At 37.3% G+C, this 24,862-nt stretch overlaps 1 protein-coding gene across 7 annotated transcripts in view; it reads right to left on the minus strand.

Moving 5' to 3' along the window:
• Positions 1–24,862, minus strand: part of VPS13B (vacuolar protein sorting 13 homolog B) — a 418,409-nt gene that overhangs the window by 25,383 nt on the left and 368,164 nt on the right. For all 7 annotated transcript variants that reach the window (XM_086881610.1, XM_086881633.1, XM_086881628.1 and 4 more), the window contains exons 43-54: positions 21,650–21,811; positions 11,859–12,014; positions 10,276–10,539; positions 10,041–10,124; positions 9,697–9,872; positions 9,048–9,218; positions 8,178–8,379; positions 7,005–7,193; positions 6,444–6,590; positions 4,980–5,245; positions 3,310–3,437; positions 2,504–2,703 (exon numbers count right to left, since the gene is read on the minus strand). In XM_086881610.1, the coding sequence (XP_086737736.1) occupies positions 2,504–2,703; positions 3,310–3,437; positions 4,980–5,245; positions 6,444–6,590; positions 7,005–7,193; positions 8,178–8,379; positions 9,048–9,218; positions 9,697–9,872; positions 10,041–10,124; positions 10,276–10,539; positions 11,859–12,014; positions 21,650–21,811 (2,145 nt within the window). The remainder of the gene's footprint in view (positions 1–2,503; positions 2,704–3,309; positions 3,438–4,979; positions 5,246–6,443; positions 6,591–7,004; positions 7,194–8,177; positions 8,380–9,047; positions 9,219–9,696; positions 9,873–10,040; positions 10,125–10,275; positions 10,540–11,858; positions 12,015–21,649; positions 21,812–24,862) is intronic.

Genomic DNA, 24,862 nt, shown 5'->3' on the forward strand with positions numbered 1-24,862 from the left:
GTTAAAAACACAAGGAATGTAACTGAAATCACTATTCTATTGTAATAAATTAAATTAATGCTATCAATGCCTTTTGGCTGAGATCTTTTATTCAAATCAGGATACTATTCAGGAAAAAAATCAGATTTCAATAATTCAGAAAATAACTGCTCTGATACTTTAAGTATTTCGATTATACAGGGAAATGAAATTTGCATCCTATCATTCAACTGCATAACTGAATACATTTTAAAAAGAAACTTTGCCAGAAAAAAGGCAAAATGTGCTGAGGAGGGTGGAGTTTATATGAGAAGAATAAATAGGAAATTTTAGTTTGTGATTCTGAATTAAGAAGAAAGGCATTTTCCTGGAGCTCTAAAAAATCCTACTTTCTCCTCTAGAAAACAAACACTAAACTAACATTATGTTGCTATACCCTAGCTTAGAGCTGGGTAGATGAATTGGTGATAGCATGCTGTAAAACACATGAAGACTATAAAGTAAGTAACATTTTGGATCCATGAAAACTCACAATATCAGCTCAAGACTGAACACATTTTTAAGCCATTTAAACTGGTTTGTGAGAACAGCTTCACAGGCAAGGTGCTGCCATGAGGAAAGGGTAAAAATCTATTAGAAAGCATAAAACATCTAAAAAGGCAAGAAAAATGGGAATTTGACAACAGATTTGTGTCTTGCTTACAGGTGTACAAACTTTCTTTCTGGACAAGTTGTCTTTAGAAATATCCCACTTAGATAAATGATGTACTGCTTTCGGAGGTTAATTCTGCAATATTTCAAAGTTCTGTGTTTCTCCAGATCATAAAAAAATTAAGATCTTTTAAAGGTTTGGAAAAATTCAGAGCAGTCCTTGTTAGAGCAAGCTGGCTTCTCTTTTCTTGTAAGGTTACTATCAAAACAATTATTTACCAGATTGCAACTACAGAAGCTACAATAAAAAGGAATGCAAACTTGAGAAATAACACAAAGATATTGGGCTAGCACAGGTAAAATAAACAGCTAATTGTCCTGATGAATCTTTACTGATGTTAAGAAGTCACCAGAAGCAAAAACAATTGGAAGTTTAGTAGGATTGACACTGATTCTTGTTAGGCTATTCATAATAACCTTGTACAGATAATTAAATTTCATTAATCAAATTTCTTATTCTTCTGACCATTACATGTAAGAGAATTTCTACTTCTGACTTGTCAGTTTTAATCCTTTGCATGTCTGGAAGAGATTCACAATCCTACATGAAATTGGAGAAAAAAGGACATTTACAGAATTTTCAAAACTCTAATTATTCTAAATGAAGTTCCACTGATCTTGAAGATTGGTCATTTTTAATTCCAATTTCAGATGATTCTGATGATAAATACTTCAATATTTATTAAGATATTAGTTTTAAGTAGTTTAAAATTTGCTTTCTAATAGAAAAAGAAATACCTATCTGTGACTACATAGAAGAAATACAAATTATCTAACATCCTTCAAATCCCAGTTATTTCACAACCTGAACTGAATTGTATGTGACACTATTAGTATATTCCCTATTCACTTATATTCATAGTTTTCTAAGAGAAAGACAGATTAGAAATCCTGGGAAAATTTTCAACATGTACATCCTAAAACTTCAATAACAGAAAGCTATACTTTTTTTTTGGAGAGCTGTTCAAGTAGACAATGATCCCCAAATGTTGTCTTAGCATCTAATTCCTTCTAGGAGCCAGATACTTATAAAGAACCCTGGTCTGGCATAACATTAATGACTGAAATTTGAAACCTTGCATTGCTTGACTGGCTTGCTGAATGGAACTGAACTACTTGCTATATAACATAACACTCAATAATCAAGAGCATTTTGTGATTGGTGCCCAGGGAAAACATCTGAAACTAGTATTTCTTTCAAAGAGCCAAGCAGTTTATGTTGATTCCATGTAAACTAATGACTTCAAAGATGGAAAAAATTCCCATGAAAAAGAATTACTCCAGTCAAGGAAGCTTTCATTTACCTCAAGACCCAGAGAAAAATAACAGAAGGAAAGAAAAGGGAGGGGTTGTTTTGTTTCAGAAAGATATGAGCAGCTTCTGTAAAGGCACAGAGGGAGAATGACTGTGAGGATTCCTACAAGATATAAAGACAAAAATCCCATGATAATGAAGTCACCACATTTTCTTGGATCCTGTGGCATTCTTTGCTTACAGAGCCCAGAAATTTTCAAGACTGGTTTTTCCAGACAACACCAGGTTGATTAAAAAGTAAAAAAAAAAAAAAAATCAGTGTTATAAAGCCTCTACTTTCAATCTAGCGTTTTTTTAAAAAGAGACAGTAAAGAAGATACCCTGTGTTCTAAAACTTTCACAGGAAGGGGCTTACTTAGGCAGGAGAGTTCCCAGGAGTTAAATAAAACCCCTTAAACCAACAGAAAGGATACACTCATTGCAGAGGAACAATGCACTGTGCAGGTCAGAAAGACAACCATTTATGGTGTGAACTAGGAAGCAGTTTATAATGATTTACTTGTGTGCCTTGGTTGTTGATGTCCACAAAATCGCTCCATTCATTTACTAATTCATCAGATGACACCACTTTCAGGAGAATACTGGGCAATACATCTCTTGTTTTGCAATCTGGATAGCTGGAGATTTGATGGTAAAGCTCATGATGAACTGAACATTCAGCTGGAATCTTTCTACAGTAAACTTCAAACTTTGGTGTATCTGAAATTTTATAAAATATACAAGATCAGTGCTTTCTAAAACCTGTATGAAATCAAAACTCATCTATGCTTGTACAAATGAGAAAGTTTCTGTCTGAAATATTCCTAATAAAGAAAAACATTGCTTTAGTTAGAATTTCTATTGATTAGAATATTATATGTTTGGGTTTTTTCCTTTTCTCTTTCTATTTGATAAAGTTTTACACAAATAATGTTCTGCTGCTCATTACATTAACTTACTGTAACCAGACTTTTGACAATATATTTTCTGTTGCATTTGCAAATCTGACGAAATAAAAATGTTCCATGGGATTGAATTCATGTCAACAAAACTTCACTGCCTATGGACTTCCTACAGCTGAGTCACCTTGACAGCTGGAACCAGGGAGACTCAAAAGTCCAGAGACAAATATTTAAGTTCATACTCCTGACCTCACAATTAGCTCCAATAGCTTCCAGAGTCTCTCACTTTGAGACAGACCTTCATGAGAGCATCAAGTTCTTGCTATAACCAAAACACACACTGAATTCAATTTTGGACTGGAGATACAGTCATGTAAGTTACACTACAACAGTGCACTGTTTCTAATTATTGCACAGTACCTACCTTTGAAATTCTCTTTTACAAGCAATGGAATGGAGCACCTATTGTGGATAATTATACGAGGACTAGGATCTTCTGTAAGTGTTAGGTACGTCATGCCAAGATGCTCTTGATAAGTCAGTGCTATAGCTCTAAAACAGAAGCAGATATATTGGATTGTGCCTGTTTTGGATGCAACCTTTACATATTATTATCCTGAACAATTAAAAACATTCAAAACTAGCATCTGTAAGATTCTTTATGATCAAGTTCCAAGTCCATAGATATTTATCTACATTTAGGCAAGTACACATCTCCACTTCAACAGAAGAGCGCAGGAAAATAGCCTAAAAAACATGAGAGAAGAAATTGCTTCATGGAGAGTACTCATGAGTTAAATTGAACATGTGTGCCTACAAGATGAGAGCCCTAGCCAGCAGAGATTTATATTAAATTAAAAACATGGGATTGTAGGCCCAAATTTTCAACTTAAATCTTTAAAATTTTCCAGAAGAATTTGCATGGATACTTCTCTGGAACACATGAAAGAAATATGAACAAATATATAAATCTATCTGACTGCTCCCCTGGAATGATCCACAATGCTATTGCTCTTTTAAATGTTAATGTTATGGATCATCACTACATCAGTTTCCAAAATGAGATTAAATGAATTCAGTTCTACTTATTAACTACATAAAATATCTTCATGCATAAACATAAATTCTTTTTCTTTCTCTTGTGCAAATTTATTGGCTGTTGCTAAAAACCCTTTAACCTCATGGTGATTTAAAAAAAAAAAATCCAAAGTCTGAAAATCTGGTTAGGAACATGAGATTCCCTATGCCTGTGGCAGAATGATAAGGATTCCTTCCCTTATTGTTTCCATTATTTTTTTAAAATCTGAAGTCTGTGTGAGAATCTTTAGTATCCAAAATGACACCTCTTGGGCTCTGCAGAGGAACTGTATGAGAGTTTGAATAATATCAAGCCCTTCAGGCAAGAGGCAGATTACATCTCTGGTAATATATACTGATGTAGCTTCTCTAATTTCAGCAGATTGTTTTTTGTTCATACCAGCATGAATAGATTCAGATATCAGGTTAAAGAAATGAAACTGCTCATCTGACAAGTCACTGGACTGCTATTTTTAACTAGATGGTTCCATAAGTTTGTAAGCAGAATGCACAACTGCACAGTTCAAGCTTTAGAAATTGAAATCTTTCCTTGCTGTAATCTCAAAATAGTTTCATCCCTTTTGTCTTTTCTTTTTTATCCTCTTATTATGCTTACAAAAATATATGTCTACCTTTTATAAACAAAATCTAAATTTTTGTATTGTATTATTTCACATTGTCCTTGAACTCTTAAATTGTTATTCACAAATTAAAAAACACCTTAATTCCCCAATATAAATTTTTCCTGCTCTTATTTGCATGCACAATAAAAAAATAGCAGGCCATGTATTCTAAAAAGTGTACAACTTGTACATGGCCATATCCTTAAACCATTTACAATAAAAGCATCAAAACCATCAGAAGATAACAATTTTTAAATTTACGTAAAGACTTGCCTTTACGTATGGGGGGCATGTGTTACTTGGACTTTTGCATTAATCTCCTGTGGTTTCTGACTATGTTTTTTGTACAGCAACAAGCCATGTTCGCTGTTGGCGACTGCCCAGCACACAGTACCTGGTGCAGAATCCGCTTTCAGTACAGGCGCCCGTGGGCACCGCCACGCTCTGCCTCGCCAGCTCGGCGCTGACCACGGCCGGGAGGCTCCACAGCTCGCGGCTCCCGGCGCTGAAGCTCAGCACCACGCGCCTGTCCCCGAGGGATGCCCCCGCCGCCGAGGGACCCGGCTCCAACAGCAGGTCCCAGCAGGGCACGGCGCTCAGCGCCTCACCGGAGCCGGCCGGACCAATGCTGAACACCGTACTGTCGGGTGAGTGGAAGTCCTGGAAACAAAAAAGGTGGTGGTAGCACGGCATCCTGGCTCCTAAAAGGAGGTTTCTTCATGTTGATTTTGCACAGAAAGTTCTCAAGTGGCCAATGACCACAACTAACTAAAGGTTGCATTGCATTACAGGCCAAGTTGTGTCTTCACGTATAGGTTTGCAGCACAGCTATCTGGGGTTCCTGAGCACCTGGGTCTCGTGGAATATGTCTCTGACCATGCTGAGGGGTTTGGAACTAGATGGTCTTTAAGGTCACTTCCAACCCAACCCCTTCTGTAGGGGGTTTAGAGATTCTGTAACTCTGTGATCTACAGCCGTCTCTCAGCACCACAACAGCTCTACCAAAATCAAGTTACATTCCTGTAACACAACTGTGTGAACAAAAACCATTTAGAGTTACAAAATTAAGAATAGATTTTAACCTCAACATTCTCCCAATTCCCCATCCCATAAGACTGCCACAAAATGTGTGATGCACCACTGTAGATAATGACGTGAAGAAAACTAAAGCAGAAGGAAAACAATATGGAAATGGGAATTTTAAAAATTTGTTGATCTGCCAGCTCTTCTAGTAAAGTTTGACCCTGAGAATTCTTTCCACATATTTTACTATAAATGTAATCCTCAATAAATATGTATAAATGGTTGATTAAAATATATTTACCATGCATACATTTTGGTTCCTGCAACCTAGCCCTTAAATATTCTGTGATATTATTGGAAAACTGATATTCACAATTTGATGGAGTTTATGAATTACATAAATTTTGGGCATGTATCTAGTTCTGCAGCTTTGCTCAGATAACTGGAATCTTCCCAAAAGGATAACAAAATGTATTCAGCCTGCCAGGCCAATATACCTCTTTTACATGCAAACTCAGTAAAAATTCTGAGAACATTTTCAACAGCTACTACGGATTACACTGCCATTAGTGCCTGAACAGATGGAGAACAGGCAGAACTAATTCTGCAATGTGCAAGAATTTGCTGCTTGCACAGATTTCTGAACACAGTTAATTACTGGAGTTGAATTTACCCAGTATTCCGTATTCTAAATGTTATAAATTACTTTATGATTATTATGTCTAAAGATTTCTGTTCCAAGCTCTGCTATATGCAGCTCATCTAAATACAGATACAGATGTAAACAACCATTTTCCACAGATGACAAACAAAAGCAGTATCTACAGTGCTTTACCTCTTCTCCTGTGTGAGGTTTGGAAATAAAAAGCTGTGGCCTATAATAAATTTGATATGATGTATCATTGATTATTGTTGTCTTATCTTCTATCTGTAGAATTTGTATACCTTGTCGAACCATGGAAGAAATGCAGAATTCACACAACTGTAAGATAATGAAAATTGTGATGAAGTCACACAAAAGGTAGTGAAATGTACCAACAGAATTGCTGTTTTCTTTCTAATCAAAGAAATCCTCTCTACTTTCATGCACTTTGTAACTGGAGCCGCATCACGTGCTTTTGAAGTTGCATCTGTCAATGTTATCCAAACAACACTGAGAATTCAGTATTTCTTTTTCCAGGAGATACTGTATTATCTTTATAGGTTGCACAGTATGTTTTTGGCAATCTAATTCTTTAAACTGTACTTCATACATTGTTTATACTCTCTTTATGTTGGACATATATTAACATAATTAGGGAGAAGCTTTCACACTGCATACATTTGATTGTTTTATCTGCTATATGACTTTGTTTTTACATGATAAAGTTACAAATCATTATAATTTTCTTCTAACCTTTTGATGACCTGGAAAAGCACCAAGTTTAATTTCAGCTTCAACAAAACCTTCTTCATCCAACGTTACTACTTCCCCATTATCGGCATCCTTCCATTTTGGGGAGGTCACATTATGAACCAGTTTAATTGCCACCGATTTGTGCACAGTGTTAGTGTTTGCCCAGTATATTCCAACCTGGAAAGCTTCCTGTAAGTGAAAAATTATTGATTATCAGTTGTTCACAACTTGATACATTTCTATTACAGTTCTAAAGGCATTTTCCATTGGGCAGTGAATTTAATTTCCTGCCTTTCTCCCTCTGATTCTTGCTATGTGGTACAAGGTTAGATGAAACTGCAAGGTGGATAAGGAACTGATCCTCACAAGGGATCAAGGCTGTAGTCTACAGTGAGATGTGTTACTAGGCAGACCTTTTGTTTATTAACAGACATGGTGGGGGATGACAGAATAAACAGGAAGTATCAGATTGTTCAACTGGAATTAAGAAGCTGATGTGTCAAATCACCTTAATTATTTTGAAACTAAAGAATATTTGAGTTATAATAAAAAAAAGAACGTGCATGGCCAAGATATGTGGGAACATCCATCACTGAACTAAGGAAGGCAGGCATTTTAAAAAAAATCTTCCTCTATTGTAATCATTCTGCGTCATTATCAACTTTTCCTGGTAACACTAAAATCTATGAAATAAATAACATAAAGTACTCTCAAACAAAACATTCCTTTCAGGCTGTCAATTTGGCTACTGTGGTCAACAATTTCCCAAGTGACAGGTTGGCACAGCAGGGACCAAAGTCTTTACTTGGCCTTTATAGCAGTTTTCAAAGGCTGCTACCTTACACCCATGTTGCAGATTCTTTGGCTGAACTAAGAGGAAGGGGAGAAGGCTGCTGATGGAATGAAAACCTTCTGCCTACAGTGTCTTGCAGATCATTTTCAACTATCCATCTTTAGGATGTTGTTTTTCAAACATTGCTACCAAGTATGTTGTGCTATCCACTCGGTGACTCAGTCAGTGTGGTGAATTCCTATTGTTATTGCTAGTCCTCACATATGACAGACAAACAGACACAAGTGACTGGAAAGTGGGAATCATCTGGAGTAATAAGCATTCTTCAGAATCAGTGTGCTTAGCAGAACTGTGCCTGCTAATGTGAAAGGCAAAGTTACCTCGAAGTTGGGAGGTATAATTACTTTCCCGCTAGGTACTTGAAGAAGAATCTTCTCTCCTTCAAACAGCCAGAGGTCCCACTTGGACTGATTGATAAGCAATGCCCAGGGCAGGAGTTCAATCAGCAGAGTTTTAACACACGGTTTCCACACTGACAGCTTTACCCGCATTGGACTATCCCATTGGGAGAGCTGTTCACTGCTGGCAAAAACAAATAAGCAAAAACATAAAGTCAAAGGAATAACAAATTCAAGACTGCAAATGCTAAGATGTCTTTTTCAGAAATTTGCAAGGCTTTTCTGGTGGTGAAATAGAAAAACTTCTCTTCTTACCTTATCATTCTGGAACACACTGAGGTGCTGTCAGGAAGATCTAGATATGTGTTGGCTATAAAGGCATATTTTTAACTCCACAAGCTCAACCTAAATTTAGTCAATTAATAAATGCCTTAACAGAGTTACCACTGTCCATCAGAGCTAAACCTGTGACTTTTGTAGTCATCAAATCACATTCCCTTTTTCTTTCCCCAACAACTACTTCTACAGCAACTCCCTGTTTCTCTGCTGAAACAAACAGCAGCTGAATAAACAACAGCCTCTAGAGCTGCAGTAAAGAAAGTGCATTCACAAAAAAAAGGCTCCATTTTTAAAAAATCCATACTTGATGTATTCTTAGTGTAAACAAGGGCAGCCCTGAGGCTGACCTAATTTTTTTCCCTATCTGATACAGATTCTGCTGTTTACATGCAGAAATTATCTAATTGTTGAAAATACATTCAATGTTCATCACATACAGTCTTCCAGAATGTGATTCCAGTTTATTTGGAAGGGCAATGCATCAGTCATGAAGAAGGTTTAGCAAGGAGTTACCTGTCTGAATCCTTCCTATTATAAGGCCATGCAGGCTGGGGAGGACTAGCAATGCCATAGAACTCGGAGAGCACTTGGCTGACGTTGCCACCAGGATGGGATTTAGTCTCTATCTGTTTAATCAGAGTGGTTGAGATAGGGACTGCACACTCTGATGGATCATCTTCTTCCCTGCCATTGAAAACAAACTCAGTCACTTACACAAGATCAAGCATTAGCATTAACATTATCTCTAATGAGGCTTCCCAAGTGTACTCTGCAGCAGGAACACTTTCATGGTAATTGATGAATCAAGTTATGATGTCCAACAAGTTCCTGAAAATTTACTGACATGCATAGGCTTATTATGACACTGTAATGACTCTAAAAACTCTTCAGTATTCTTAAAAAACAATTTCAAGATAATTCAGGAATTTATTTTTTAAAACACAAGAACATGGACTGCTTAATTAAACAAATGCCGGTGTGCTTAGGATAGTTTTACCAAATTTAGTATCACCTCTGATATAATTTCAGCTAAATATGCTTGTTCTGCCATATCCCCTCTGGGCATGGCATACTTTTGGAAAAATGTAGAAGTAGTTGAAGTGTAAATTATTCTTTCTTTTCCATATAATTGAACTATTTTCAAGGAAAATGAGTATTTTACCTGGCTTGAAAAGTCAGGTGGTGTGTAAGATCAGGTTCTATATTTTGCAGTGCTTTCTCTTGTCCTTTCCCTGGAATCACTTGTGTTTCATTCAGTCCCAGGCTTCTTTTCTCTATATGTATGATAATAGGGTCTGGAAGATGGCTCCTTACAATGAAAAGAGGGCTGAAAACAATCTACAAAAAGGAAAAAACCACACCAATTTAAAGCAAATCTTATTTCAGTATTACAACTGTTGAAACAAGCTATTGATAAATCTTTCCAGTAGGTCACTCTGACCTTAATTCATTATATGATATATAAGGCATAAACATTTAGGTTTCAGAGACATTAAATGCACTTACTAATCGCTGTTGCACATGTGAATTTGGCTCCAAAGTCAAAATTGTGCACCACACATATGTAATTGAACTCTTTGAAGATGGTACCTGTTTGTAGAAAGATCAGCATTACACTAGCATTATTTCAGGATGATAACATCCACTATTTCATTGTATCAGATAGAAGTCTGAATTCAAAGTACTCAGTTCTCTCAGACGTTTTTAATGCTTTATTCCACATACCCATTTCTAGTCATACCTGAATGACAGTGCTGTGTTCTGTGTGTTTAGAACTTAGACATACGTCTTGGGACCAGTCTTCATCTCCTGTAGATTTCACGCTCAGCTCAGTGAGCTCATTGTTTTCTAGGATATACGAAGGCAGTTTCTGCTTGGCTGCAAGGCAGTTGATGTGTTCTTTAACAACAGCCTGTCCATCTTGACTAATGTAATGCTGAACCACTTTCAGTTCAATACTTTCAGAAAGGTAACTACAGACTGTCTGTCTTCCACAGATTAGGATCTAAAACACACAAAAAATACAGCTCTTATATAAACAACTGTGAAAAAGAAAAAAAAAAAGGTCAAAATTGAATTAGAGAGTGAAAACCTGTAGAAGAATTCCTGCTTTAGGTTTTCTCAAGTATGCTGAAGGCAGTGACTGGTAAAACATTATTTTTATTGGCCAAATGTATGTCCAATTTCATAGAAATCTAGGCATTAAGATGCTTGAAATATTGCTAAGGCAGTATCCACGCTTGAAAGAAACATGGAACATGTCCACTTTCCTTCCCACTGAACTCAGCAGTACTGCCCATGGCTGACAGTTCTGGTTTGGTCTGTGATTGTCTCTGAATGTTGAGACATTTCTGAGCAGTCACAGGGATGCACTTGAAAATGGTTTCTACTGATACCTCACATTCCCATCCCAAGCCAATGATCCAGACCTTTCACAGAATGTCTGCTGTTTTAAAGCTTATAATTTCAATTAATGACTGTAATGTGTTTCTGTATTTAAGTGCACACACCTAGAAAATGACCAAATTAGACTTGACTTTGCTGCTGTCCATCATGCATGAATTGTTTATTGCAGAGATGCATCTGACTTTTTCCAAGCCATAGCAGGTAACACGATTCCATGTGTACCCCTGTACAACCAGCAGAATTTATTTATGCATGAGGGCACACATCACAGCTACAGCCCACCTTGTGAAATCTCAGCAGGGCTTTCAGTGACACCAGGCACTGCTTCTGTCTGCTCAGCTGTGCTGTTGCTGAGCAGTACAGCTCTGCCACATCCATGAGCTGAGCATGTTCTGTCCACCACATGTTCTGGCTTCTGCCAATGCAGGCAGAACAGCCACAGTGTTATTAAACATCTCTTTACAAAAATAGTAAAGGGAAAGTTATTGAACAGCAGCTCATTTCCAAATGTTAATTTGGTAATTGTTTCACTTTAAAAAATGTGTAGGTCTGAATTACAACCCAGAATATATTATGAACAGTTTCTTTAAAAAAATTAAGAGAAATATCTGTTTCCCGAGAGCTTAAAACATGTAAGAGATTGTGCAACTTAGCACTGTCAGAACTTATGAACCAGGCAAAGGGATGTTTACTAGAGCATATAAAATACATGCTGGTAACTGAGCTTTTAAATGCTAAGATCAACACCAAAGTGAAGAAAAAAGTTGTAAGAATTCCCCAAAATAGCCCCAAAAGACTGCTATGCTTGTTTTTTGCAGATCCCAGTAGGAGAGAATAAATAACGAAGTGACTAATTAATGAAAAGGTGACAGTTTAAATTACTGATGTTATTTTTTCCTAACTGGACCAAATCCTTACTTGCTTCTGCACTCCACTGAGCTGCTGAACCTTGATAATAAGCGATGCTGTCCGGCCCTTGTACTGAATGGTGCGAATAAAGGTTCCTGTATTGTCCACACTGAATGGCTCAGACCACCGCCAGTTTCCCCAGCCTTCAATACAGATGTGTAACAGCTGGAAAGAAAAAAATTACTACTTCAATACATAACCGGGGAAAAAAAAGTGCCTTGCAGTAGGATATAAATTCCCATGACAGAGAAGTACTCTTGGTTTGAAATCTCAGCAATGCTAAGCACACCAGTTGTCCGAATGATCCATTCAGTCTGTAATTCTGTGATTTCAGACACAATCAGAAGAAGCAACAATACCATAAAATGGCTCTGGATCATGCATTTCTATAAATTACCTCCTTTAACAGTATATTTAACATCCAGACACACAACTGTTCACCAAAAGAAAGAAAAATAAAGGCCAAGTAGACTAGAGAGCATAAAACAGGAAATATGAGATTTTCTCCACTGCCTTTGAAGTTTTTCTAGAAGTCCAGCAAGGTGATGCGGAACACAGGTCCATGCCAGATTTTTTGCCTTCAGAATAAGACAGAAAATAACAAATACCCTTCCCTTTGAAAATAAAGAAGGACTTGCATAGCTTGCATATATGTGTCTGTTAAAAGCAGAATGTGGTATATTGCTGAGAGATGGGAAACATTTCATTTCTTACACAAATGTGGTGGTAAGTTCAAGCTTGACTGCATGAGAAGAAATTTAACTGCGTAATTATACTCCCTATGTGATTTATTCCGGAAAAGGAGTGGCTTTTTTCCCGTTTAACTTAAATCACTTCCAGAGCAATGTAGTCTTTCATCATTTGAAGAGCCTTTCATCCATTTACCCACCATACGCACTTACCTCTGTCCCATGGAGATTCTTTAAGCCAGAGTAGTGAAAATTGGTACTGTTCCATGTAGGTCAATGAAGTTACATAAATTTACACCAGCTGAAGATCTGGCTATTTAGCTCTGTATAGATCTTTTGTGGCTGTGCAAACTTAAGGATGTGAGTTATATATAAGGGATCAAAGCAATAAGCATTCTGGGTAAAATTTATTCTTTGCAGAGGGCCAGCACAGAGCCTAAGCATCACTTAAGTTCTTTAAAACAGTCATATGAAGACCTTGTGGGAATTCTCTCTTGAGGGTTGAATTTCACTCAGATTTTGGTCATCTGTCATTAATTAATTTAAGTAACTGAGAACAGGATCAGGCCCAAAGATTGATTATTTACACTAGCAAAAACTGAAACTTGTAAATACTGTGTTCTTCCATGATCTGTTTCCAGAAAGAGATAGCATTCACCATGGGTCTGGTCAGTTGGACTTAGTGAAGGGCTGGATGTTGGGGTTTCCTTCGTTGTTTTAAGAAACAACCACAGCAATAACTTTCAAAGATACTACAATTCAGTAGCCTGTTTGCAATTTGTGGTATCCTCAGCACAAGTTAGACACAGAACAATAACATCCATTCAGTGGGTGGCTTTTGAATTTGCAAGAGTGATGACTGTTGCATTCAGATTCAAATGAGTTTTATGCTGGAAGCACAAAGGCTGATACGTGCCCATGTGTGCAAGGACAGGCATCTGGATTTATATTCAAGGTTATGTTGAGGGAGGCTGTACACTAGGATAGTCAAACTCATAAACAAACATGTCACTTCGATTCTGAAGTATTAGTTAAAGAAAAGGAAAAAGAAAGCAACAAAAAATCCAATTGCAGTGGCTGGAATCTGTTCAGTTTCTTACAGAGGCAGCTGGGAATAAATCTCATCACATATGAAAATTAGTAGAAACAAGAACACTGTTTACTTTGGAGAGAATAGTAGCTGGAAATGACAGCCAAATAATGAGAGAAGGTACTTAAGTGGTCAGTCTTGGCTAGCAGGCCCACAAAATACTGTGTGCTCCAAAGATAGATGTCACGTTAATGCCATAATTGACGATTAGTAATTACATGTAGCTACAACATTAGGATGTCTCCCACCCTGTATAAACAGCTTTGCTCACGAGCTAAATGTTCTCAAGGAATATGCTGTCAGCTTTCCCTGAGCAGTTATCAGCTCCCAAATGCTGCCTTACTAATTTTCTGTGTACAGATTAGTCTGCATTTAACGTCAAGGTTCAGAAAGAAAAATAAAGAAGAGCTATTACCATATATTGACGTTTTCTTATTTTACAAACATACAATTTGTATACTGGTAAATGTGAAAGATACAGCCTTCATAATTTACTTTAAAGATATCTAATATATTTGTATTAATGACCTAACATTATAAGAATTGGGTGCTGTGTAAGTTTACTTTTGAGCCAAGAAACTGCATTCCATGAAAACAAAAAAGATGGATGATTAAGTTATTTAAATGTGAGATTTCTGGAAAAGATGGCTAGAAATAATCAGCAAATGACACTAAGTGATGCAGAGATATATGGCAGGAAATAAAAATGGCAGTAATTTTAGAGAACTAAGTAATCAGACATTAACACGACTTTAGCAGAAAACAGATTTACAGATTCACAGAATTTTCCAAACTGGAAGGAAATTCACAAGGATCATCAAGCCAAGCTCTTAAGTGAATGGCCCATACAGGGATTTAACCCAAAATGTTGGTGTTATTTGCACCTTCCTCTGACCAAACAGTTATCAAAGTGACTTGATACTAAAGATTTGCAATAACCGCTGCTAACTCTTCCATTTACCAAATTTTATGCTAATTCTAGGAATTTTTTAGGCAGTCTGTTCAAAAAAAAGTTCAACAAATATAGCTAGGTATGGGACATATATTAGGAGAAAAGAGAAGTCATTGCATTAAGGTACAAAAAAATGGACTTCAAAGCATTCTAAGAAATACAATCCAGTGATAAGCAAAAATTTGCTGCTTAGAGAGAATTGAAACAGACTATCTATTGTATACATGAAGATAGGCACTCATTCATGTAAATATTTGATTTCTGCATTTTCTGTCAGGGAAATATACCAGCAGATAACCCAGAGTGTTTTATTTTGACTAGACTTGGCTGGGGTTTGGATTTGCAATTCTTAGCCATTATGGATTTCTGCTTTGAGAGGAATAGAAATTACTTCAAGGGAAGCAGATTAAGATGAAGCAGCTCTTACTGGAGCAAATGGCTAGAAAAGCTTTATCTTTAAAATAAAGAATACCTTTATCATGCCTCTTCACAGAATGTTTCTATGTGCTCCTCAAAACTTACTTAGGTTTTCAGCTAGATGTGTGAGTGAAGGATATGATCTGAGTAAATAAACCTGTGTGTCATATGACAAAGAATGAGGACTAAAATGGAGGATTAAAAGTGAGACTGAGAATTTAGCCTGTTCAGAAAAGGCATCAATTTCCAACTGTACAAGTAATTTAAAGCTTGAGCCCTCAAAATGCTCAGTGATGCAAATTTGATTTCTACTCTGCTTGCAGATTCACCAGATTTAACTTGGTTTCACCACAGTTCTTTAGGTTGTATTTATCTTCCATGTGAAACTAGAAAATGTTTTTTCTAAGGGAACAAGGGTAATTGCTATGAAATCTGAGAGTTTGGGAAGAATCAAGTAAAGACCTAGTTAACGGTGTGGAAGCAGTTGTTATTTTAAAATATAGAAGATAGTAAAATAAAAGTTGTGACAATGCAGCAGCATAGAGGAAATGTAGCTCTGGAGATGGGAGATGAATTCTAAGACTTGAAGCTAAAGAAATTTTAATTGAAAAATTAAAGGAGAAGCTTGATTTGTATTTTTTACTGTGTTTTCACAATACAAGGTAGCTCTTGACTAGGATTAAGATTTACAAAAATAAAACCACCCAAAATTTGGAAAAATAGTGAATGAAATACTTATTTGGTGGCAGTGGCCACCAAAACAGCCTGAACTTCACTTTGGCTTCATTTTCTCATGTGACCTGGGAGATCTGGCCAGTTCTATGCCATCGGCCCTTGTAGGACAGAAATCCAGCACAGAGCATGGAAGAAGGCAATTTTCATCACCCCCAAGCTGGCTAGTAGACGAAAGGTCACACTTGGCAGATAACCTCTGACCCCTCAGGGTGTTGTGAACCTCAACATTACCTGCAAAGCAGACCTGAACCTCACAGATACAAACTCACCCTGCAGAAAAGTCTTTTGGCTAAGGAACAGCAACCAAATGATGAGTGTTCATGGATAATATTAATCCTTATCTGCCCCAGATATTATCTAGAAATTCAATTACATAGTATAAGCATTGATTTAGAATGCAGTTTCCCCAAAAAAGCAATAGCACTCTTCTCACAATTTGAACAGCATAAAATAACATACAACTTTTTTTGCCTGATGTTGTTCTCTAATGACCTGGGGAGGATTATGTAAAGTACAAGAGATTGTTCAGAGAACCTGTAATATTCCTGAAAAGTAAAATGGGAAAATACTCAAAATAATAACTAATATATAAGTTACAGTTTCTAAGTTTGAACCCACAGAGCAGTACATATAATTTTACACATTCTATAACCCAGTATCTGAAAGAACTGAAACAAGTAAATAACAACAAACTGTGATCCTGCTGCAACATGAATCAAAATTTGGCTTCAGTCTTTTTCTTGGTAGGAGAATGAGAAGGAGATTCTTAAATAGCAAATTTACTATTTGTAAAACTACAGTAACCTTTAAAAAGTAAGTTTATAAAATTTAGAATTTGTGTTCACAGACATACTATTTGAAATAAGAAAAATTCTAAATGTGTTCTAGTGAAAGTATTAATAACGTACTAACCGGTACGAATATCTACTCAAGACTTTGTAAGTGTATGATCAGAAAAGTGATAGATATATTTTCCCTCAAATTCTATTTAAGTAGCAATAAAATTACAGAGTTTCAGGCATATTTACTTACTTTGATAAGAAAGAAATACCTTTTATTTATAACCACATTCTCATTGAAGTCATTGAGCCATTCAACACAGGAACTGATTTTAATCCAGTATATCTGCTGTTTAAAGTTAAAGATGATAAAAATGGGTAACTTTTACTGTAACCCTGGAAGGAGACTACAGAAAGGTTTGAGAGCTGCTGCTTCTAAAAACTTCTACTATGCAACATTATGTTTTGCTCAAAAGCACACAAATAAACTTAAATCCCTCAGTCTATGCTTCCTCAGAGGACTCTGCTCAAGTTTGAGTGTGGGGAAAACAACTAGTAATAACTAGCACATTATAGACAATTTCTGTTGTCTGTTCATAAGAAAACAATCTCTGCAGAATACATTCAGGGGACTCTCACATGGATATCTGGTTTTTACATTTGCTGTGTTCCCTAGTGAGACCCTCCAATTGCTGCCTACTGTCTTGCAAGACAGAATTCCTTAACTCTGAGTAAACTACTAGGAAGATCTGATCTCTTCTAACTTCAGAGTTTCACCCTATGTATCATATGCTCCAGTTCATCTAAAAAACACAGCTGCCTTGGAGACAAACATGACTTTTGATGTAACTGGGGCCCATCCCACAAAACAATGTGAAGATCAAGATAAGGAGTGCAGACTGGATCCAATAATAACGTAGGAGCCAGTGTTGTCTGTAGAGCACAGCAATGATGTATCTTCTCTTCCCTTTTAATGATATCTAACAGACCTCTAACTTTCATTAAAATCTGCAAAAGGAACTCACAAAATCTGGCAGCTTTAGATAGAATTGCATAAAGCTCCAAATACCATCAGTTTTGGACCTACCCCAATTGGGAAAGGGACTATATAGTTGGGGGTGTCTTATCCTTAAGGGGGGGCCAAAACCTCATGAAATCTGAGGAAAATGAGGGGGACAGAGTCACGAAGAAAAGTGAGCATTGGACCTCAGGCTTATTACTGAAATACTAGCCAAACTAGCGAGACTTGCAGGAATCAGAGTGAAAGTTAAAAGGGGAAGGTTAGGTTCCCTGAAATGTAAAGGATCTGGGCAGAGAAAAAATGAAGGAAGCAAGGAGCTTTAAGTTAAGCCAAACAGTTGGAGGGACACCATCAAGAGCTGATAAATCCAAATCCTTGGTGTGCTATAGCTGTTTTCACAACATAAAATAGTTTTAATTATGTTAATTTGAGCCTATAGTTTCATTAACAATAAAAGTAATTCTAAATGTAAATAAAACATTATAAAACTATCAGCTAAAAAAAGCATTTTAGGTGTATATATATTTAATTGTGTTAGATAATTTAGAAGGACAATTGCTGCATCTCTATGCTTAATTAGCAAAAGAAAAATGGAGAATTTTATTGATGTGAATGTAAAAGAAATACAATCCTTTTAAAACTATTTATTTTCATTTAACTGAACTGCCTTGCCATACTAAAAAAACATTTTGCAGAGGTTAAATAAAGTATTTCATGGCAACCGCTGCTTCTTAGTGCCTGTGTAACAAGAAACATGAGCCAGCCAAAGTTGTGCAAGTTGGTTTTCTTTCCCAGTAAGAGAATGTGGTATCTAAGACCTTGTCCTAACTCATTTTATCCCCAAGAGTAAGTCAAGTAAGTCAAGTATGAACTAATGCCTGGAGGGAAGTCCCTGACTCCAGAAGTATGGATTATTTCACATTTATCTTACAATCTGCTCTCAGAGTTCTTAAAATTCACTAACTTGGCAAGTCAGGAATTATCATGAGAAATGAAATAATTTCATAACTATGAAGTCATCTAGCATTCCATGAATATGACACTCAGAGGGTTTGTCCTTGCTTGGGCATTATTCTGACCTTTGGATAACAAGCTGCTAGATAGTTTTGCATGGAAACAATTAGAAAAGTGCCATAGTATAACAGGGACAACCTGATGCCTCGATTGAGTTGTTGTTTTCATTTCAAGGATTTGTATTAATCATTAAAAAGATGTACATGACAACATTTGTAATAATATTTAAACAAACTTGTTTTGCATGATTTAAAATGACTAAGGATTGTACTGGTTAGATGAACTGCCATTCTGAATGCTGTATTTACAATGACTTGTATTGGCAATAACCAAATGAATAGGCTTACAGGGGAATGCCAAGGTTCTCTCTTTACAAGACTATTGTAAAGGAAATTTGTTTCTATCTCAACTGTGCATAGAAAGCCTGTGCTCCCATATAGTTTCCGTGAAATTACCTCAGTGCTGTTTTTTAGTCTCTAAATTTCCCGGCAAGACATGGCTGTTCAAAAATGTTAAGAGAGCAAAAATCATCTTGAAATTATTCCAAAGGTTGGGACAAGGGAAGTATAACCTCCCTACTAGAAGAGCCTGCTGGCCAGCAGTGTGGTTGAGTCAGGAGTCAGCTGTTAGCTTTGCCAACTCCTGGGATCTGGGAATCCATCACGACACTGCTGACTTTTTATCAGCCCAATTTTTCAGTGAATCTAAATCTGATCAGAGCAAAACAGAATGGGGAAACCCTTTGACATCACCAACTGTTAGCTGAAGAATGAATATCTGGAAAATGAATCTGAAGCTTCCACTGTCACCTCACCCACTCCCTTAAGTGTGATTTGGTTTTCTGATGGACTTTTCCGCCTTTCATCCTGCACTTTTGCTTTTCATTTAGTAAGAAACTTACATAGCAGCCATGAAAACGTTTTGCAGTGCTCAAGCCTGTGACTGAAAGCACAGTGTAAGTTTTCCAGGTGCTGGATGTCTAATGCCATATATTCTGATGGTGGTTTTTGGCAGTTCATTTGCAATTAAGAGAAAGTATCAGTAATAAGATGTCATTTTAACTCTTCAACTTTTCACTTGCTTGTGATAATTTTTAAAACTCTTTCCTTTTTGCACCATTACTGAATAATTATTTCTATATTTCTAAACCACTACAACACCATACTCAGAACTACATCTAAAATGAAGATTCTCACAACTGAATAATTTAATGTAAGTAACCAGAAAATGGATGTAACAAATTTTTAGGAGAAAAGCCTTACTTAGTTCTGGTATTATTTACATTGCTTTAAATATTTCTTTCTTCTTCCATGTATTTATGAAAAGGTTTAAATGTAATTTTGGATGGTTGCTACAAATGCAAGTGATAATTGGTTATGAAATATAGGTTACACTTAGCTAGCTTTCTTCCTCACACAACCAAAGGGAATTACAACACCTGTAATCCTGTGATGAGTGGGGATCCTGTCTCACACCCTGGCACGTGCCCAGCTGCACAGAGCGCAGTCACCACATGGTTTGCTCGCCCGTGGGATGGGGTATCACAGGCATTTTGCGTGTATGAGAAAACATATCTTTTTTTAAAACATGGAAAGGGACACACAGTATTCCAGAGTTTCAAAGTCTCCAAAACCCACTCTCTGTCACTATTACACCAGCACACACTTTTTATAACAGCTCCTCTGTTGCTGGGCTAAGATGGCCCTTTATTAGCTTGGCTTCCTCTTAACTTATGCCCTGACTTCAGTGTCAACTGCAATTGTTTACTCTGGCAGATTTTGCTCTGCACAGATTACCACATTCATGTAAAATTCAGTAGTTTTGCATATCCATCAGCTGACATGTGAATGAAAACCACAGTAAATTTGCCATCTCTGCCTTCCAGTGTAACTTGAAACTTGTCAGCAGTGAAAGTGGGCACAACTCCTGTTTAGAATTACTATTCAAAATTTGCCTTCTTTCTCACATGCTAAGACTGGTATTTCCTAGGGCTCTAAAGGCGTTAGGAACTCCCATTCACTACGTTCCTCCTCAGACCTGTTGAAATTTTAGTAATTTTCAGGGCAGGACTACTGCTCAGCAAATGGGGTGGCACGGGTTTGTAGTTTCCTACTCAGCAGGAGCTGGGTATATACTAAGAAAAGAGAAGGAATGGGTTTGCTGTTTCATAAACACTTTTAAAATTAGATTTAAGTTCTTGTCCTGTCTTGAATTAAGATGAGAAGTCTGTTTTTCACCACCACCCAAGTGCTGGTCTCCTCTCCCAAGTAACAAGTAATAGGACAAGAGGAAATGGCCTCAAATTGTGCCAGGAAGGTTTAGATTGGATATTAGGAAAAGTTGCCTCATGGTAAGGGCTGTCAAGCATTGGAACAGGCTGCCCAGGGAATGGCTGAGTCACCATCCCTGAAAGTCTTTAAAAGATGTGTGGATGTGGCACTTAGGGACATGGTCTAGTGGTAGACTTGGCAGTACTGGTTTAAAATCACTCAGTGATTTTAAAGGTCTTTCCAACTAAAATTATTCTACAGTTTTATTGAAATACTTCCCAATGATAGTTTAAAAGTATTTAATTTCAGTTTCAGTGTTTATCCTTTAAACAAAAAATCCAATAACCCAACAACTGCATTATTTAAACTATGTAAGTGGGGTGTTTCTGACATTTTCAAATCTTTTTAAGGCAAACACTAACTTGAGAGCTTTGTCCAGTTTGACCCTGTTCTGCAAACCATTTCAGTGAACAGATGCTTCTGGTAAAAACAATTGGTTAAAAAAATTCCCCAAGCCTCTAATGTACATCTCAGAAAACACGGATCATTTAGTTATAGAAACCTGGCAAGCTGTCTTTCCTTTTTTCAGAAGCTTCACACAACTGCTTCATTTTACAAAAAGTGCACATCCAATTCTACCCTTGAGTAACTTTTAAAGACTTCTGGCTTTTCTCACACTTTGTTTACCTTTTCTCTGTGTTGCAGCTCCAGTGTGTGACTCCTGAAGGAACTGGAGCTTTAGAGATAGTTGATACCACAGAGAAAACCAAAGAATCATTGCATAAAGCCACCATCAGCTTCAGCAAATGCTGGAAGGGCTGTTTCTGACATACCTGTGGGGACTTGTGCGAGCGCCAGCTGTACTGGTGGCTGTGGAGAGTAGCCAGCAAAATATTCTCATCAGTATCCACCTGGCCAAACCTCAGCGTCTCCTGGGTGTCATTACAGATCACGAAATGGCTGAAGACAAACTCCTCTGCCTCGGGGCATCGGTTCTGAAAGGAAAAAAGGGATATGAAAGCCAGTAAGAATCAGTCAGTTGCAGGACATTTGGCAGCTGCCTGCCCAGTGGCGACTGTTACAACACAGAAATGCAAGATCTCTTCCCTTAGCTTTGGTCTCATAGTAATCTCTCCAAAATCTAGTTTCTGGGCTGACAAAATACATCCTGAGACTTAAAATATTTTACTTTATGTTTCCGTAATGCAAATCTTAAAGATTTAAAACTACAATGAAACTAAATTTTCTAATTTGGGTAAAAACTTCAACAACATTAAATTCTATAGGAAATGACATTACATAGGGCAGACAGGGTACAACAGGCTGAGCAGAGAGGCATAAAGAGGTTTCTTATTGCTTGACAACTGAGTGCTCAGGCCAACAAATTTACAGTTCCTCTTCCCCAGCTTCTGCTTCTACTTTGAAATATTGCTGTGGATCAGCAGAAGATTCCCTTCTTCCTGATACCACATCACTTGAAAAGACAACTAAAGGAAAAAAAAAGAGACATGAGTAGAGTATTTTCACAGCTCCATGAGGCTACTTTGAAAATGCATCATGCCATTTAATAGGCAAAAAAAATAAATCACAGGTTTAAAAAGTATTTTAGATTTTGCAATATCTTTTCTCCAACATCTTTCCATCCCTCTCTTTCTGCTTTTTGTCTGGCTGCTTGTCACTCTGTTGACACAATGAGACTATATGATAGTCATAAAAATTGCCACAGCTACAGGTCTTCTATCCCTGAAGGCACAAATTATAATCCCCTCTATGGGAGAGGTCAAAATGTGACTGCCAATTTGATTTGGAGATCATCTCTCATATATCTCTGCCCTAGTCACTAGTGGGCGGGCACCTTCCACTGACAAGCAGCTATCTAGCAACTGCGACAGTTACTCAAAGAAACCAACATTTGGACAGCCTTTATACAATTTAATGGTTCTAACACAAAATATGCAATTTCTTGTGGTTTTTGCTACGTCTTGTTGACCTATCTTCTCTTGCATGCTTCCATGACAATATTTTTCTGTTGATTGGTTTCCCTCTTCACATCATAGCTCAGCTACTCATTTCTCATCCTTTCTTCCCATGATGCTTTCTCTAACTCATGGAACCTCCATGATTCTGCTTCCCCTCTTGTTCTCTCAGTGGACCTTCTAAATGGACATTACAAAGCTACCACCTTCCCTGTGTCTAATCATACAGATCCCTTAGCTCTTTGATAACAATGTGCCTGCAAAAATTCAGAGACCAAGCAAGAAATATTTCCTCATAGATTCCTATGCAGCCTTAGTTATCCTTGAAAACCAGTTTGGTACACTGCTTGTAGCACGTTGCTGGGTGATGCACGTGGAAGTTTTTCTGAGAAGTGTGCAAGGTATGTCCAGCTTAGCATCCTTGAATATACATTCACTACTGTTTAGTCCAGAAGAACCTAAGGTGAATCTACAGGCAGAATCACAGGATATCTGGGGCTAGAAGGGACCTCTGCAGGTCACCCAGCCCAATGCCCCTGCTACAGCAGCTTCTCCTAGAGCAAGCTGCACAGGATCCCATACAGGAGCTTTTAAATATCTCCAAAGAAGGAGACTCCTGGGTAAGTTCCAGCAACTGATCACCCTCACAGTAAAGATGTTTTTATGATGATCAGATGTTTCATGATGCTTCCTGTGTTTTAGTTTGTGCCTGTTGCCTCTTTGTCCTCAATCAAGGCAGGTTGTAATTCCTTTGGTAACTGAGTGTCAGAATGATTGCCTGGGGGTGTTTGTGCAAATATTATTCACCCTAGGAATATTTCAGCATGAGAATATTTAGATTAAAACTTCTTCCCAAATCTCATTACTTCTTCTGCATAAGATCAGGTATCTTTTGTGAAACAGGAGTCAGGTGAGGATAACCAAAACTACACTTCTTCCAAGCAGCAAAGCTCATTACAGAGCACTATATCTGTATCATGTTCAGTAGCAGATCTGAGTGTGCTAAAGGCTGATGTTTACAGTGTCCCTTCAGAGTGCAGAGTTTATTTTGGCATTTTCTAGTGCAGGATCTATGACTTTTTACTGTCAAGCTGCCATACCCACATACCCATAAGTCTACCGCAAATATATATATTTTCCTGTTACAGCTTTGCAAAATGTTCTTTTTAAAAGGGAGGATTTCCTATCCACAGAGCTCAGCATGTTGTTAGAGTCAAACCTATACACAATCCCAGGGGAATTTAAGAAAAGCTTTTTCTTTTCACTCCAATACATTTTCTAGCTGATTACACAGATATTGAAAGAACACTAAGATGTTGAACTTCCTTCTTTTTACCTTACTAGCTAACTTAGTTTCAACAAAGTAAAGAAAAACTGTAGGTTTTTGTATTTCCCAGAGGGGAAAGAGAATCCAGTGAGTTTTTGGCATGCATAGAACTTCTAAATTCTGCTTGGGGAATGTTATCCTATCAGGAATTATTTGCACACATTTTGATGCTGATGAATGAGTGCCATTAATCATTAGTCGTGAAAGCTAGATTTGCTACTAGAATCCAATGCTTTTAACAACAATAGTTTTCAAAGTTAAGTGAAGGAGGTATATTAGGCTCCATTTTATAAGAGTTCCAAAGTTTTAACCAAGAGAACACCAAGATTTGCATAACAGGGCATTGCTCTGTGCTGCCAGTCTTAAGAGAAAGCTACTGACGCCTCCAGTCTTGATAACAACACATGACTAAAGGAACATCAAGGAAGTTTTGAGGATGCTTTAGCTTAGTGTGGCAACTATGCACTGGACACCCATGCTTCTTTGTCCTTGGGGATCTGCAGCAGCACCCTGTACCCATCAGAGGGAACTGGATCCTACATTGCTGCTAAAGTCTGACAGTAGAAGCTTCTGAGTAAGTAGAAAAGGAGTGGGGGGAAAAAAAAAAAGAGTCAGCAAAAGGATGGAGTGAGGAAATTTTGATTGATAAAAGAATGTCTAGAGAAACCAGGCATAATAACACCAAATAGAACCAGGCTATTTGTGTGGCAATGATGTTGAAGGGCTGACTGATGACTCCAGGA

Source organism: Cyanistes caeruleus, chromosome 1 (assembly GCF_971803275.1).
Source record: "Cyanistes caeruleus chromosome 1, bCyaCae1.hap1.1, whole genome shotgun sequence".
In the NCBI taxonomy this organism is placed as follows: Eukaryota; Metazoa; Chordata; class Aves; order Passeriformes; family Paridae; genus Cyanistes; species Cyanistes caeruleus.